At 30.2% G+C, this 16,608-nt stretch overlaps 5 protein-coding genes and 1 long non-coding RNA gene across 6 annotated transcripts; 3 read left to right on the top strand and 3 right to left on the bottom strand.

Annotated features, from left to right (window-relative positions):
• Positions 1-2,747: 2,747 nt before the first annotated feature.
• Positions 2,748-5,753, bottom strand: LOC139093379 (uncharacterized). Its single transcript, XR_011544680.1, has 10 exons — positions 5,547-5,753; positions 5,279-5,369; positions 5,017-5,077; positions 4,749-4,806; positions 4,510-4,559; positions 4,079-4,129; positions 3,695-3,758; positions 3,426-3,486; positions 3,168-3,222; positions 2,748-2,936 (listed from the first exon to the last, which is right to left on the bottom strand). It is a non-coding gene; the product is annotated as an uncharacterized lncRNA (long non-coding RNA).
• A 148-nt stretch (positions 5,754-5,901) lies between these two features.
• Positions 5,902-6,791, bottom strand: LOC139093449 (E3 SUMO-protein ligase NSE2-like). The gene is made up of 2 exons (XM_070644174.1): positions 6,675-6,791; positions 5,902-6,609 (listed from the first exon to the last, which is right to left on the bottom strand). Exons 1-2 carry the CDS (start codon positions 6,757-6,759, stop codon positions 6,041-6,043), a joined length of 654 nt encoding a protein of 217 aa, XP_070500275.1. The 5' UTR covers positions 6,760-6,791; the 3' UTR covers positions 5,902-6,040.
• A 130-nt stretch (positions 6,792-6,921) lies between these two features.
• On the top strand, positions 6,922-7,306 carry Polr3K (RNA polymerase III subunit K). Its single transcript, XM_070644012.1, has 2 exons — positions 6,922-7,003; positions 7,062-7,306. Exons 1-2 carry the CDS (start codon positions 6,922-6,924, stop codon positions 7,304-7,306), a joined length of 327 nt encoding a protein of 108 aa, XP_070500113.1.
• On the top strand, positions 7,304-8,135 carry Tcs1 (Threonyl-carbamoyl synthesis 1). The gene has a single exon (XM_070643870.1). It carries the CDS (start codon positions 7,307-7,309, stop codon positions 8,009-8,011), a length of 705 nt encoding a protein of 234 aa, XP_070499971.1. The 5' UTR covers positions 7,304-7,306; the 3' UTR covers positions 8,012-8,135.
• Positions 8,039-9,371, bottom strand: LOC139093222 (mitochondrial inner membrane protease subunit 2). Its single transcript, XM_070643871.1, has 2 exons — positions 9,233-9,371; positions 8,039-9,044 (listed from the first exon to the last, which is right to left on the bottom strand). The coding sequence occupies exons 1-2, from the start codon at positions 9,328-9,330 to the stop codon at positions 8,639-8,641; spliced, it is 504 nt and encodes a 167-aa protein (XP_070499972.1). The 5' UTR covers positions 9,331-9,371; the 3' UTR covers positions 8,039-8,638.
• Positions 9,372-9,718: 347 nt separating this feature from the next.
• Positions 9,719-12,616, top strand: ERp60 (disulfide-isomerase A3). The gene is made up of 7 exons (XM_070644157.1): positions 9,719-10,045; positions 10,778-10,790; positions 10,857-11,047; positions 11,106-11,334; positions 11,402-11,809; positions 11,986-12,180; positions 12,242-12,616. Exons 1-7 carry the CDS (start codon positions 9,895-9,897, stop codon positions 12,513-12,515), a joined length of 1,461 nt encoding a protein of 486 aa, XP_070500258.1. The 5' UTR covers positions 9,719-9,894; the 3' UTR covers positions 12,516-12,616.
• The last annotated feature ends 3,992 nt before the right edge of the window (positions 12,617-16,608 follow it).

The following is a 16,608-nucleotide window of genomic DNA, read 5'->3' as shown; positions in this document are numbered from 1 at the left end:
AATTTGACCTTCAAACCTTCCCTGAAGACATCCTGCTACCTATAAAGCCAGCTAGACAGCATATTAAATGCTACACATCTTAAATATTTGCTCTTGAGAATCGCAATAAACTGAGAATATTCCTAGAACTCGCAATATGCACAAAATGAGACAATTTACTAATTTCAAATGGCTATTCATTGTTAGACATGATTGATGCCTTCGAGTAACTAAGCCTTTGATTAAAACTTAACTCTTCTCTGTGGATTCAATAGAATTTCCAAAAAATTTGATGCTTTTGACTGAAATACATTCTCAGAATAGAAAGATTGCGGAAAGCTTATTAAGCATCTAATTAATCATCTATACCAAAATACATTCCGTACTTAAATTCAAGACGAAAATTAAATTTCTGACAAAATCTTTGTTGCTGTAAATTCTCAATCACGCAAAATACACAGAAAAGACATCAAAATTCTCAAAATCTACACATGCACAAAGAGCTATGGTTACGCACTGATGTCATGTTGCGTTTCAAAGGAATCACAATTGAATTAATGTGTAAAAAAAGAGACTCAAATTCCATGTCCAGTTGCCTAATTTTTTACGATTCTAACTGCGATAGATCTTTGGAACCTCTATAGAGACTTTTTTTTTTACTGATATGATTTTCATTATGTAGGTTAAAGCAACAGGAGAATAATTTCATTTTTTCATTCATTCCTTGCTTTATTTGAACAATCTAACGATTTTGCTCGTTTCGTCACCTTAGAATGTATCTATGAATTAATTCCCCTGTACATCAAATGTTCTCTCTCGTCGTCGTCTTCTTTCCATCTCATTGTTCATTATATCCAACAATAAATGCAATTTTTATGTTTTCATCTCCATTCCCTACTTTGCGTTTGACGAAAAAAATGAATTCTTTTTGACTACCATGAACATATTTTTTTTGGAAGAAGTTCTGTATGTGAGGATGTGGGGGGACATACAGAACACGAAATTCTTATCACTCACATAGAGAGATAAATCCTACATAAGTGTATGTTTCATGTGCTTTATTCATGAAAAAAAAGAAGAAAAAATTTTAGCTCAATTTAACTTAGTTAATTAAAAGTCTCACATAGAACATACATATAATGTGAATAGCTATTCTTGTTCATCAAAAGAGCATTATTATTAGTAGAATTATGTGCAGAATAAAGTAAAAAATTGTCGTAAAATTGTAAGGTACATTTCATAAAATGAATTACGTCTTGTTCTATAATATAGACTTAACAAAAACAAAAAATTTTTAGCTATATCTAAAAGTATATAATTGAATATCTATTCTACAAATTTTATCTCTATATTTAGGATATCATCAAACTACTTCTATGCTGCATTTAACTGTAAATGTATTTATAAGCTTCCTCTATTTGCTAGAATTGGAATTCTCTTGTGAATTGTTTTTACTCGAAATTTATTTAATAATTCATGAATTACAATTGATAAGCGTGCATCAAGCACGTGCACGTGGATGTAATATCGTTTAACATGATGACCGTTAAGTAACGGTTTTCTTAGATTTGAATTTTTGAAAATGTCTGAACCGATAAAAATTGGTAGATTTGTAACGGTTTTCTCAGATTTAAATTATTGAAATCGTCTAAAAAGTAGTCGTTTTTCAACGACTTTTTAGATTTGAATACAAAATTTCTGAAAATTTAAAATTGAGAAATCCGTTAAAACATTGAAATTATGTAAAATAACAACAGAGTAAATGAGTCACAAGAGATTCCACTTCTAACTACCTGGTATTATCTCTGACATAAATTTTGAAAAAATGCTTTTGACAAAAACCAAAAATATTGTGAAAATGATAATAATGTTAATAAGGTTAATGAGTAAAGCATCAAAAAAAAGAAAGAAAAATGTTGTTGCATATGCTAAAAACAAGAGAGAATGTACAATATCAAGTAGATTATTTGAGATATTCTATATATTTATGAGAAATAAAAGCTATAAAAGCAGTGTAACTACATGAGATTTGCATTGTTTTGTTCTTACTATCTATGTCTTATCGTATATATTCATAACTCCTTTTTTTGCCAGTGACATTCCTTTACAGATGTACATATTTGCATTCTCAACAACCCATTAAAATGTCTGTCCTGAAATATTCATGAGATGTCTATATATAAAACAGTAAACGACTTTATCCACCATCAAGGAGTAGCAACAAAATGCTTATCATATTTTTTTTAGGGAATATTAAATTTACGAACGGATGAAAAATCACACGAAAATGTTGTGAATGGTGTGGTACCGCATTGTTATCATTTAAGACTCATCGTTCATGCTTTTTTTGATTATCATAATTTGCAAGTGTGAAAATGTGAATAATGGCTGCAACCTGTTGATTCCCTCAGTCTTCATTGAGTGAATTAGTTGTGCTTGTTTGTGGTGTGGTATTTCCGCTTATTATTTTGATTGCAGTATCAATTTAAAATTCAGGATGTGACAATCTGCTCTATTTGAAAACATTTGTACGGTTTTCAAACACGAAAGCTGTTTAAAACCATACAATCACCGAAAATACAAACATTTAAGATATTTTTGAATTAAAATTTCAGAACCCCTCAAATGTTTTGAATGTTAATTTGTACAGTTCTAAAATTTAAATTTCCGTTAAAAATCATATGAAGCTTAATTGTCCTGAAATAAACATTTTCAAATTTTAAGTTATAGCTGTAAATTTCAAAAGTAGTAAAGAACACAAAAGGGAATACTTTTTTTTTTGTCAAGAATTATGTTTTTATTATCATAAATGCTTTTAAGCTTATGAATATTAATTTATTAGCATCAATTTATTCATGAAGACTGAGTACAAGCCACACACAGTACAAGAAAACGTAGACTTCAAAGATTGTTTCCTTTAACCCTTTCTTGTTCTCTCTCATCTGCTGTATTGTGCTCTGTGAAAAAAATAAAACATTTCGAATTAAAATTTGCTAATTAAATTAGAATTTCATTATGAAATGGTGAGAATTTAATCAGTGAGGGCAAGTAAAGCAACATCATTAACAATTCTTTTGTTAATTTCAATTAAACGAATAATTGTTGCGGTATTCGGTTCAATTTCTCATCATCCAATATTTGTGACTCAATAACATGAAAAAAATGTTCAATCACATTATAATAATTACCTTTTCACCAGTCCCTCATTCGTGAATAATTTTTCATTATTGATTTAATGGATTTCTGTTTAAATAAAATTAATAAAAATAAACATTTTAAATGATTAAATTATTGCATTTAGTTTACTATGTATGGCAATTTATTTATATCAGTTATTGCATTTTTTTTCATATTCCTTTTTGGAATCAATGTATGTTAAAATATATTCCCATCATAGCTTTAATTTATAATACATATCTAAGTTATATATAGATAGTTTAACTCACCTTAAACTTGACGAAGTTCCTCAATAAATTGTTAAGTGTTTCATTTATGTTGGAATTGAGGCTGTAAAGAGAAACGGAAGAAATATTTAATAGACTTTTACTCCTTCATTCCATGCAAAATTCTTAAAATTGGATTTTATAATAAAAATTTAATCAGAAAATATTGATGATTGAGTCATATTCTCTCTTTTCGAGTGAATCTTAGCGTATGTTAAATATAAAACATCATGAATCAAGTTAAGTTGATCAAAAATCATGTTAAAATTTACCATTATCTATGATTGTGTTTGATGTTCTCCATCCTTCCTTTATAGATCCCCGAGTAAATTCATTCTGTAAAGAGACAAAATTTAATAAGATTAGTTCCTTTTGTCTATGCTTGGGATATATGTTGACATATATATTAAGGCATGATAGTCAGATTAGATAGTCCACATGGTTTTATAATTAACCACAATTGTTCAGACAGGGATAACTGATAATAGTCAAAATTGGTTCATCACGGTAATTCTTTCTAGCTTTTAAAGATTATAACCTGATGAAAACCATCCAAATGTATCAACATTTGAGACGTTCTCTTAATCAACAGATTATAATCGTTAAAAACTAGAATTATGCTTTAATAAAATAATTTAAAAATAACTCATTCTCACCTTATTAACAGGAACTGGTATGATTTGAAACTTAATCGATGGACTGGATGTCTGTGAAATAGAAAGAAACGATTCGTTAGGAAATCCAATACTCAAATTCATTCATGTTAAATATTAGTACAAAATATAGAATTGTCAGTAAGAACCAGTCTTCATAGAATTTATCTCAGACTGGGGCGGTAGAACTCATCATGATAAATAATAAAATTTTTGGGTTATGTTGGCTACACTTATTTCAAATCTTTAAAAATTGCAATTTCTATGAAACCATGTTCATAAAATCGCATGGTTTCAGGATTCAAATTTTAAATATCCGTTAAAATCAATCCACTTTTTGTGATTTTCTCTACTTTACGTTATGAACTTAATCGTTAAAATGTGTAGTTTGTATAAATATAGTTTGAAGCAAATTTTGTATAATATATTCTTACCTTTTTAATAGGAATTGACATGATTAGAAACATGATCGAAAGATTGATATCTGTGAGATAGAAAGAAACAACTTGTTAGGAAATCTAATACTCAAAGACTTTCATATCGAATATTAATATAATGTAGAATTGTCAGTAAGAACCAGTCTTCATAGATTTTTATCTCAGACTGGGGCGGTAGAGCTCATCATTATAATAATATTGAATGATCAAATTTCTTATTTTATTTTTATTCTTACCTTCTTCTTTTGTTTCCATTCAGTTGAATCATTCTAGTTGCTTCCTATCCAGATTGATCTATGAATGAACAATTTAAAAATAGTATTATTAAGGGGGTCCACATACATAAAAGCATTTTAATGCTATTTTTAGGTTTGAATTATTTTTGTTAAAGCAATTATCAGAAGCAGAACTGAACATCAGTTTAAATCAGATGAGATGAACCATTTTGTAGTTAATTATCATCATTCTAATTGCTTTAACTTAATTAATTTCAGTTTTTATTACCTTTTTCTATTTCCATGCTGTTTTGTCATTTCAGCATTCTTAAGCTTTGATCCAGATTGATCTATGAATAAAAAAATATAAAATTGACATTACTAAAAGCTCAAAATTTGATTTAAAATATTTTGTATATTTTAATTAAAGCAATTATCAGAAGCAGAACTGAACATCAGTTTATATCAGATGAGATGAACCATTTGTATATAATTATCATCCTTTGAATTGCTTTAATCTAGTAAATATAACATAATTAAAAAATGTTTACCTTTGAAGCATGCTCAAAAGTGTGGTTAAGATGCAGCATGCCGGCTTTTTATACATGCTCGAAACATCCAGAAGATCCAGTAAACTCGTTTCTGCAAAGATAAATTTTTGGGTTATTAAATAAATTAGCTTAAAAATGCTAGAAATTAACTTGATTTTATAATCAGGAAGACCAATCATAGATTCTTCAACGGAATTCTGATTATAAAAGCGATTAATCATCATAAAGACATTTAATTATACTGTTAAAATTTAAGAAAAATGCTTACCCAACGTGCTTGTTGAAAATCTCAAGTTTTCCAATTATATTCCATAATTTTTCCAGAATTTAGCTTCACAGCTTGTAGATATTGTTAACTTGTATCCATTTTGGTAGGTTAAAAATACTAACACGTTTTAACTTAATTATTTTAAGAGTTTTTAAGGAGTTGTGTACTCCTCGAAGTATTGAATTGAAAAGACCGATTTTGGAAAAGGCCTGCTAGATCAGGGCATTAAAATAAGAAAATTGTGAAAATTTCAAAAATATTTTGGCCGTTAATTTCTCTAAGTCTGTCTCAATTAAAAAGTCTAAAATTTCCTTAAAAAATCATTTATTGTTCATTGTTTTTTATTCTCTAGTACTTAATTAATGTCATGATCGATTTGGCTTGCATAAACTGGTATAATTATTTAAATGGAATGAAAAGATTCAACAAGAAAATTCGAGCGCAAAAAATGAGCTCAAAAAGGGGAAATCAAGTATTTTAAAAGTTTTTGACCGTTAATCATCATCATCTTCATCCATTTCATTTTGTCTTTGGGTGATTAACTTAGCTAATTTGGCTTTCAATTGATAATCTTCAACGAGATGTTCTGCAGCTACATGTTGTCTATTACTACATCCCATATATGCACAACGCATTCGTTTGTTCATCTTGATAGCCTCTAAAATAGTCTTTTTCTCATAAATATGTCCACAAATGGTATTTTTGACTGGATCTTGAATCTTTTGCTTGCTAATTGGATCTATATAAAGTTGTGTCTCTTCAACCATCATGTCAGCATCAATCATCGTTACATTTGAAGCAACTTGATCTTCAGGGGCATCTACAACCACAATTTTATCGATGTCCTCAACAAATTTCTTGTATTTAGCAAGTTCTTCTGGATTTATTGCCTTCTTTTTTAGTTCCGAAAGTTCCTTTTTGAATTCATTATCAAAATTATCAACTGAATTGCACTGGAAGTTTCTTATCATGGCAATTTCTTCATTAGCAGACTGTTCAATCTCACATAGCTTAAGGAACTGAGCCTTAAACTCGTCCTTCTTTGCTGGATCATTGAATGTTTCTGGATGTTTGAATGAAAATGTCAATTTTTTGTGAAATTCCAATAAAATTGTATAAGACATTTACCTATATTTCCATCACTAGCACCTAATTTGAATGCATTCAGGTATGACTTCTCAAGTTTCTGGATTGCATGAATAAATGAATACATTTTGTAAAGTTTGCTTTGATCAACAGAAAATATTCAAATTGTAAACAAAATTTCGTAGTTTTTTGTCCCTTTTTTTAACCTCACAAACTATTTCGTTTATTTACATCAGAAAGTATGAAAAATTAATTCAGTTTGTTAATTGAAGCAAAACAAGACAAAGGTATGCTTTTGTTCTGTCCTATGTGCTCTAATTTACTATTAGTTGAATATTCATCAACTTGCTTACGTTTGTCATGCTCTACGTGTAAGTAAAATTACAATTTCATAATTTACATAAATCATAAACTTTAATTCATGTTTAGGTCCATACATTTCGAGGATTAAGAAGAGAATTTCAGAAAGAGTATATCCAAAATTAAAGGAAGTTGATCATGTTATGGGCGGTGCTGAAGCCTGGAAGAACGTAGATTCAACTGATGCTGTTTGTCCTGCCTGTAATCATAATCGAGCATATTTCATGCAAATGCAAATTAGAAGTGCTGATGAACCTATGACAACTTTCTATAAGTGCTGTAATCAAACTTGTGGACATAACTGGAGAGACTAAATGCGACTTACAAGAAGTTTATTAAATTTAACAAGAATGAAGACTAAAAAGATTAAGAATGTATACGATGCTGCACTTCCAGCAAGTGTAGTGACAGCATCAAAGTTATTAACAGATGGCAAAGTAATTGGAATCCCAACAGATACAATTTACGGTCTTGCCTGTTCAGCAAATAATCGAGAAGCTATTAAGAAATTATATGACATAAAAGGAAGGAACGAGGAAAAGCCAGTGGCAATATGTGTCAGTGACTTTTCAGAATTAAAACGCTATGGAAATGCAAATCACTTATGTGATGAATTATTAGAAAAATTATTACCTGGACCAGTAACGATTGTGCTTAACAAAAGTGAGCACTTGACTAATCCATACTTAAATCCAGGCACAGTAAAAATAGGAATTCGAATACCAGACTTTAACTTCATTAGGGATGTGTGTAGAGAGTTTTCTCAACCAATTGCCTTAACTTCAGCCAATAAGAGCAGTGAAAGGAGTTCCTTAAATATTGAGGAATTTAATCATCTATGGAATAGTTTAGGAGGAGTTTTTAATGGCGGAAGTTTAAGCAATTCTGAAGAGAATAGAAAAGGTTCAACAGTAATTGATCTATCGGTACCAAATGAGTATCGAGTCATACGACAGGGAATCGGATATGAGGATACAATAAAGTCAATTGAGGAATATGGATTTAGAGAAGTTTTATAACATAAATTTTCTTTTATTCATTTCTCATATATCACTAGACCTATATTTTTAAGGAGAATTTTCATAATTTTAATAATATTGTTAATTTTATTTAATGAATTAAATATTGTTCGTGGACAGAATATCCAATAATGCTTGAGTTGTTTTCATTTTACTTCACTTTTTTTTCAGTCTACACAATTAACATGTCGATTCTCAATTTATTAAAACTATTAATTAAACTATCTACCACCTAGGAAGAACCGAAATTTTGATCCTAAAAACGTCAATCATTTTAACGGACATTTCGAATTTGAATTCTAACGAACATTTTAAATTTGAATTTTTAGAACAAATTTCACACAATTCAAATAATGAATGACCGTTAAATAACCGACATACTGTTAGTAATTTACTCAGCTTACTTAAGTACCCAAATTAAATAAATTATAAACGTGATTAAAATTTTAAGCGAGTCAATGACCTTTAAAAATTGTAAATAAACAAGTTTTGTGAAGAAGAATGAAACGTATTTTGTTACATTACTGGATGGACTTTGTCATTCTGTCGACATTTTTTTAAGAAAATAAACTTTTTAGCCTTCTCATAATCAATCCATAAGAAGAATCAGGTAGCAAAAAAATTTGTTCAACTACTAAGGGACTCATTTTTGCCAAATTTAATGGGCTGTCTTACAGGCTCGGAACTTAACATTCTCCATCTTGATGGTGGCCATACTATGCATGTAGCTTTGCTTGTTAATAATCCTAAAGGAACCGGTCCAAACGTATTACTATCTAATGAATTGTCGACATGATCACCCTCAATCCAGAAATGCCCTTTTGGAACTTTGACATACTTTTCCTTATAGCCTATTGTGTGAATTGTATCTCCTTCACGACCAATCACTCGTTTGATAATCCTTTGTTGTGCATCTTTTGGTGATATGAGACATACAATTTCTCCTCTTGATACTGTATAATCTTTTGCACTTAGCTTATTTAAGAACACATAATCCATCTCCTCCGGCAAGGGATTTAAGGTCGGCTGCATACTAAAAAATTGATAAGTTAATTAATTTAAACTGAATTTAATATTTTTAAGGTCACTGGATGTTGTCTATACTCCTACATCCTAAAAAGTATGTCTTCTTCTTAGGCTGGATATATTTTTGGGATTTAATTTTAATATTGAATAAATTGAGCTTATTTTAAAACTATTTTATTGTATTCTATAACTTACCTTTGACCTTCCACTCGTGCTATATATCCTACATAATCAATAAATGTGATACCAACAGCTCCACTATAAAAAATTGTCTTTAATAGATTTCTAAACATTTTTTTTATTTAAAGATTCATATAACTTTTGTTTTCAAAGGGGAAATACGATCAAGTGAAACATTTTCGGTCTTTACACGTGCAAGTAGTGTTTAACGGATTTTGATGAATTTGAAATTTACTTGATCAAATTACTTGCAAGTTGACAATATTGATCAAGTTGGAAACTAAATTCGATAAATGTTGAAGGAACAGATTCTGTGAAATAGAAATAAAGCAACAATTTAGATCATAGTAAACTCATTCAAAATTTCACATTAATTAAAGCAACCATTGCAATTAAATTCGACCAAAAATAAAATTCAATTATATTAACGGAACTTTTCACATTCAAACGATTCATAGACACCGAGAGCACCCTCTGTCGATTTGATTGCACAATTACAGACGGACCAATCAGCACGAACCAACACAATCTTCTGTAATTTCGATCCGGCGAAACAAGTATTTTTTTGTTTAATTTATTTTATAAGTGATATAAGTACTAAAGGGACAGATCAATTACTTTTGTTTGTCAGTTTTAAATTAGATTTCAAGTATAGACTATATAGGATAGCTGCAAAGATGAAATTTTACATATTATTAGCATTTTTATTTATTGCTGAGTTGGCCATTGCAGCCGAAAGTGATGTACTCGATTTGACTGATGCTGATTTTGATGCAACTATTAAACAATATCCAACTGTGTTGGCTATGTTCTATGCCCCATGGTGCGGTAAGTGATTTATTGATTTTTAATTGATGTTTTATGTCTGATTTTTATCATTCTTATCTAACCTTCAAAAAGGTGAATGATTCTTATGGGAATTCTTGCTATTATTATGTTTACGGGAAATATGACGTCGATTTAAGACGTGGAATTCCTAATTTTGGGGTAATTTCATTCATAGTTTGGCACTTTTTATGATACCACGTCAAATTCCAAGAATTTGCGTTTTCCTTCTCGAATACTCCAATTTTGGCTACATATACAGCTAATTTGATGTTCCTTTGTGTTCTTCTGTATATTAAAAGAGTCATTTCTGTGCCTTAAAGTGATTTTAAAAAATTGTCTGGATCTTGGTTATAAAAACTTCCAGAAACATTTTTTTATCTCATTTCCATAACTTGTAGCGTTAAAACATCTATGAAATATCGTAGAACTACTACCTTATACTGCCTAAAATTGTAATAAGCATTCATACGTTATGAAATTGATAGAAATGTTCGAGAAAAGAAAAGATCCAAATGATCAAAAATCCAACAAAAAATTCACACTTAATTCCCACAACACTTCTATTAACATGTCGTATACATCAATAGAAACTCATTTGTCTAATTACAGTCATTACTTGTAATACAAAAAGTGATTAAACTTTGCCTTATTTATATCGAGTCACCCTTTAAACCATTTCTTCTTCTTTTCTTTCATTCCATGATATTCTTATCTTGTTGTACAACCACACAGGTCACTGTAAAAAGTAAGTATACACTGATTTTAACATGTATGCATTCTTATTAAATTCATAATTTTTTTATTAAATCAGATTGAAGCCAGAATATGCTAAAGCCGCTGAATTGATGCGCACTGATGATCCACCAGTTGTTTTCGCAAAGGTCGATTGTACAGAAGGTGGAAAGGAAACATGTAGCAAATTCTCAGTTTCTGGATATCCAACACTCAAAATCTTCCGTGATGGTGAAGCTTCTCAGGAATATCAAGGTCCACGTGAAGCAGGTAATGTTTTATACTCATTAAAATCTTGAATCGTACTTAACATTCATGTTTTATACAGTTGGTATTGCTAAATACATGAGAGCTCAAGTTGGACCATCATCAAAGGATATCTTAACTGTTGAGGCTTTCGATGCATTCCTTAAAGTTCAAGAACCAGCAATTTTCGGTTTCTTCGAAAAGGAGTCAGAATTGAAGACAGTTTTCTTGAAATATGCTGACAAGCAACGCGAGAAGTTACGTTTTGGACACTCAAGCGATCCAGCAGTTTTGAAGAAAGTCGGCGAAACGTAAGTTTGCATGCACACGTAATTTATTGATCTATATCATTAATTCATTTACATTTGCTATTCACAGAGATTCCATCTACCTTTATCGTGCACCACAATTGGCCAACAAAATCGAAGCAGCTTCACTCGAATTCTCAGGAAAGGATGCTGGAGAACTTACTGAATTTGTCAAGAAGAATCTTCATGGTTTGGTCGGTCTTCGTAACAAAGACACAATTGGTGACTTCAAGAATCCATTAGTTGTTGCTTACTATGCTGTTGATTATGTTAAGAATCCAAAGGGTACAAACTACTGGCGTAATCGTATTCTTAAGGTTGCTAAGGAATGGGAAGGCAAAGTTAATTTCGCTATCTCAGCCAAGGATGAATTCCAACATGAATTGAACGAATATGGATATGACTATGTTGGTGATAAGCCATTAGTATTGGCACGCGACGCACGTAATCAGAAATTCATCATGAAAGACGATTTCTCGTAAGTTTTATCTTGATTTATTTTTTATCGGGTGTCATTTGGATGTTGCGTGACATTTTTAACGCATTTTTGATTTTCAAATTTCTTAACCAAATCTTTTCTAACCGTTAATTTTTGAATATTTTTTGACCGTTATTTTACTAATAAAAATTCTTGTTTCTTCCATAAATTTACAGAGTTGAGAACCTCCAAGCATTCGTTAATGATCTCGATGAAGGAAACTTGGAACCATATGTCAAGTCAGAACCAATTCCAGAAAGTAATGACGGTGGCGTTAAAGTCGCTGTTGCCAAGAACTTTGATGATGTTGTCCAAAAAGATAAGGATGTCTTGATTGAATTCTATGCTCCATGGTGTGGACATTGCAAGAAGTAAGTCATTAATTGTATTATTTTAGACTTAATTTATTAAATTATATTTTCTTCTGATTAGATTGACTCCAGTCTTCGAAGAATTAGGTGAAAAGATGAAGGATGAAGATGTCTTAATTGTCAAGATGGACGCAACAGCAAATGACGTTAATCCATCATTCGACGTCCGTGGCTTCCCAACACTCTTCTGGTTGCCAAAGAACAAACACGACTCTCCAGTTAGATACGACGGTGGACGCGAGGTCGATGACTTCGTTAAATATATTAGCAAGCATGCAACATCAGAATTGAAGGGATGGGATCGTTCAGGCAAAGAGAAGAAGACAGAATTGTAATCTCATAATTTTCTATTTTTCCATCATACATAGTAGAAAGTTCTCCATCGATTTTTAAGCATTAGAATTTTCAATTAAACTATTAAATTAAGTAAAACTAAGTAATGAAGTTTTTTTTAAAAAAAATTTGTCTAATTCAGAACGTAAATAAGTATGTCATGAAATTTGTGATTTAAAATACATTTCCTCCATTGAGAAATTCTTTCATTTGATTGTGTCACAGAACTGTTATTTAAATAATTTCATGTTTTTTATCAGTTTTTTTTTATTCCCAAAAGTACACTTAATTCCACAAAAAAATAAGTAAAATAAAAACTGATACAACTAATATTTTTAATGTCGTGTATTTAATAATGTTGAGCTACTTGTGTGCAGTTGATAAGCATGTACGGTGTGAAATTTGATGGCAAGTTGGGAAGGCTTTGAAGCATTGAGAGAAACGACTGATTTGTCCGAATCGGATCCGCATTTTACGCCATCGTCAAAATCAGCCGTCACGGTGCCATTAGTGAACACGTTCGAGGTTTATATTAAATTCGATCACTAGAACAAGCTACTACGTCTACAAATTTGATAATTTCAAAATTAAAATTCAATTTAACCTAAAACAAACAAGTTCAACGTACATTGAATTTCCAGTGTAATTTCCTGCACGATTATGACCATTGTGTATTACACAACATGTAGAATATAATCAGCATTAAAATTTGACATTGAATAGCTTAATGATTGAAAGTGTGGACAGTTTTACAACTTATTTCACACTAATAATGAGTCAGATGATCAGAATGACTAAAACAGATGCATATTTACAGATTAATATTAGCTTGCTGGGTTTTAAAAACATTTGAGTCAATAAGCTACAACTTTTCATTGACAAATTATATCCAAGTAAACATTCTGTTTTAAATTGACATATAAGGACACATATATCCACTCCAGATCTATTTGTGTATCTCACGTGACTTAATGCACGAGAACTGTTATTTAAAAATTATCAGTCAAGTCTTTTATCAGCTATTGTCATGCCACCATTCATAATTCATTTCCTGTAATACATCAAGGGAAATGGATGTGTCGGTAATGCAGGAATAGAAATTGATATTGTTGGTATTTGAGATCCCCTTAAGTTATGCAACCTCAAATCCATACAAATATATCAGAAAGCAGCACTTTAACTGATCATGTTTGAAGGAAATTTCATATATTCATTTGTGAGGTCGTCAGGCCTACGCTGATTTAATTTGATTTGAAAATTGACATTATGTTAAACATTATTATCCAGCTTGCTAAACTCAGTATGAGACAAAAGCATCTAAAACACAAGAAGTGATATAAAATTGTTAACATAAAACAACATGCTGTATCTTGTGGTGATTGAATGCTACTATGACCATTGATAATTTTGATGTTATTAGGTGAGTTTTGTTTTTATTTTATGGAGACAGCTAGAGGAAGTGCTCAACAAATCATAAGAATTCAATGAATCCTGCGATGAATCTAAACTTCTGAAAATTACCAGGAGATAATGAGATTCGGACCCGGAGGCCCAAATTCAGGATCAATTTTGCAATTATGGTAAATGTAGTTTAATTAAAACGACTTCCTTACGGAGTTATAATTTGACAATGTTTATTCTTTGGAGTTCAAATACAGACTAAATATTTGTATGAAAAGGGGGTTTCAACTATGTTATTAATTAATACAATTCAAATCTCAAACGACCGTTAGAACAATCAATTATCGTGATCGGACTTGCTTTCTGATCAATTTAAGTTTGAAATGCAATTGGCAATTGAAATCAACATATCAGGTAGGATTGATCTCATAACATACAATCTCAACATCCATGACTATCTGCTAACTATTTTGTAAAGCAAAATGCATTAATTAAGAATGAAAAATAAGATCCAGTAAATCACTCAAGAAATCACATCCCAAAGCAAATTTCTGAACAAAATTCACAACAAGAACTCCATAATAACGCAAAAAGGCATGACAATTGTAATTTCCATATAACTTATTACTTTTTATTTCCATACCAGTAAGAGAAGTACAAAATTCTAGTCAAACCTGATGGGTCACACTTTTCCAATAAATTTCAACTCAAATTCATTTCCATTTTTATATTATATCTCATGTCGCATGCCTCATAGATTTATAACGCTTTTTCATGTTAACACAAATTACGAGAACGAAAAGTTTTTCTTAATTTACATAAAAAGCAACTTGTGATTTATTGCTACAATTTTAATATTAACTTTTTTTTCTTTATTTTATTTTCTTTTCATAACAATGAGACAACGATTTTGAATATTGTGCCTAAAAGGAAGGCGGTAAATATGAATTTCATATGAATTGAGTATGAGTGAATGTAGGGCTTAATATAGATTCAAATTTCACCAAGTTATTACAAATCTCATTTCTGGAATAAGAGAAACAATTGTAAATTGTAATTTGAATCTATATTTCTGATTAGATGAGCTTAAGAATGATCGGTTTGGTTACTTCTGAGCTATAAAGTTATAACGGTCCAAAATTATTTGAATTCTTAGCAATCAAAAGTTATTTGAATTTTTAACGGTTATTTTTGATTTGAAAACGCAAAAATGTCTAAATTTTAGACGAGTTCAGGGGAAAATCAGCTATTTTTGACGAATCAAATTCAAATTTTTGAAAACCGTTAAATTTTGAATTAAACTTTTTGTAACTTAAATGAAACTTTCAGTCAATTTAGATCACAATCTTTAATAAATTGCGCCTAAATTCACAAAATTTCATCAAAATTCCCCTACTTTACCATTGTTGTGTCAGTCACAATTGTTTGCAACATTTTAAAAAACCTTATGCCTTCCTTTGCTCCCTTTACACAATGTAAAGTTGAGATCATAATTTCAAAAATATATAATTCACTCACTCATTCATTCATTTAAATTTCTACGTTTTTTCATCATTCATTCATTCATTCATAAAAAAAAGCGTAGCATAAATAGTAAACAGTATTGAAAATTGTGTATTTGTTTCATTATTCATTCCATCAAGAAATTCACATCAGCCACACGCCTACGCCAATAAATCACGTAATGTTCAACATCAACAACAGCATTATTTGATATTTTTCTTCATTGTTGTTGTTTCTTAAAACACTAACACTTGTATGCTGACTATTTCATTCATAAAACTCACTTATTTCTTTATATTTTTTGAATAATCATTCATACGTCGCCGTCATAGATACCTTCATTCATCGATTTCATTCATTCATTCATTCATACTCTCAAGATTGTTGCTTTTTTTCATTAATGAAATTAATGCGATATAGTAGTAGCGTAGGCAGTCGTTCAAAAATACTAAAAAAACTTGAAATTGAGATAAAAAATCTATCAACATTTGAATTTTTTTGATTATTCACTCAATTTTCGCGGTAATCGATTAGTCTGATGGACTAACTGATGGTTCCTTTAAATGTGGGTAAGGTACATCATTATCCATAAGTTAATTAACACGCAGATTAGATACAAATTAACTCTTTAAATGGATTTAAAATGTTTGAGTGATAATCATTCATAATTAACCATTTTTCATGGAATTTGGGAGTAATTTCTGGTAATCGGATGTATTGGGAAGTGGGAGGTGTTGAGTAAGTTTATGATTAATCAATCATTTACTATTATTCAATCGTGACTGGATCTTATTTTTGAACCACGGAAGATAATAAACATTTTGAATTAATTCAAGATCAATCGGAAGCTTTAAGTAGATTAAGATGCTAATGGACTTTAAGATTGTATTAAGCTGGATCTTTTGTTGAATAAGAACTTGATATTGATATGTAGATAGGGATGATTCACATGATCATTTTCGAAAATATCCTCTCAGAAATCAAGTGATTTAGCTTCGAAAAAGCAAGTTTTCTTAGAAATTGCGCCTTACTCAACGTCTTAATAGTCCAAGCCTACTCGATTCGACTGATCGATATGAAAAATCTATAAAATTTATTGTCACAAATCCACTAACAGTTTTGAGAAATTGGTTCAATTTTATAGTTTATTAATGTGAAAAATTCATATCCAGCTGCACCTGTATCGGAAAT

This window comes from Chironomus tepperi, unplaced genomic scaffold, assembly GCF_022539635.2.
Source record: "Chironomus tepperi strain 1889 unplaced genomic scaffold, CSIRO-AGI_Ctep_v1 contig_335, whole genome shotgun sequence".
NCBI lineage: Eukaryota > Metazoa > Arthropoda > Insecta > Diptera > Chironomidae > Chironomus > Chironomus tepperi.
This window is presented reverse-complemented; position numbering and strand designations above follow the sequence as displayed.

What these genes read in the sequence shown, in the direction of transcription:
- LOC139093449 (XM_070644174.1), bottom strand. Translation starts at nt 6,759, where the DNA reads ATGTATTCATTTATTCATGCAATCCAGAAACTTGAGAAGTCATACCTG. An exon ending in TGCTAGTGATGGAAATATAG is followed by an intron (nt 6,610 to 6,674) that starts GTAAATGTCTTA and finishes TCAAACATCCAG; the next exon opens with AAACATTCAATGATCCAGCA.
- Polr3K (XM_070644012.1), top strand. Translation starts at nt 6,922, where the DNA reads ATGCTTTTGTTCTGTCCTATGTGCTCTAATTTACTATTAGTTGAATAT. An exon ending in ACGTTTGTCATGCTCTACGT is followed by an intron (nt 7,004 to 7,061) that starts GTAAGTAAAATT and finishes ATTCATGTTTAG; the next exon opens with GTCCATACATTTCGAGGATT.
- Tcs1 (XM_070643870.1), top strand. Translation starts at nt 7,307, where the DNA reads ATGCGACTTACAAGAAGTTTATTAAATTTAACAAGAATGAAGACTAAA.
- LOC139093222 (XM_070643871.1), bottom strand. Translation starts at nt 9,330, where the DNA reads ATGTTTAGAAATCTATTAAAGACAATTTTTTATAGTGGAGCTGTTGGT. An exon ending in GCACGAGTGGAAGGTCAAAG is followed by an intron (nt 9,045 to 9,232) that starts GTAAGTTATAGA and finishes TCAATTTTTTAG; the next exon opens with TATGCAGCCGACCTTAAATC.
- ERp60 (XM_070644157.1), top strand. Translation starts at nt 9,895, where the DNA reads ATGAAATTTTACATATTATTAGCATTTTTATTTATTGCTGAGTTGGCC. An exon ending in TCAAGGTCCACGTGAAGCAG is followed by an intron (nt 11,048 to 11,105) that starts GTAATGTTTTAT and finishes TGTTTTATACAG; the next exon opens with TTGGTATTGCTAAATACATG. An exon ending in TTGAAGAAAGTCGGCGAAAC is followed by an intron (nt 11,335 to 11,401) that starts GTAAGTTTGCAT and finishes TGCTATTCACAG; the next exon opens with AGATTCCATCTACCTTTATC.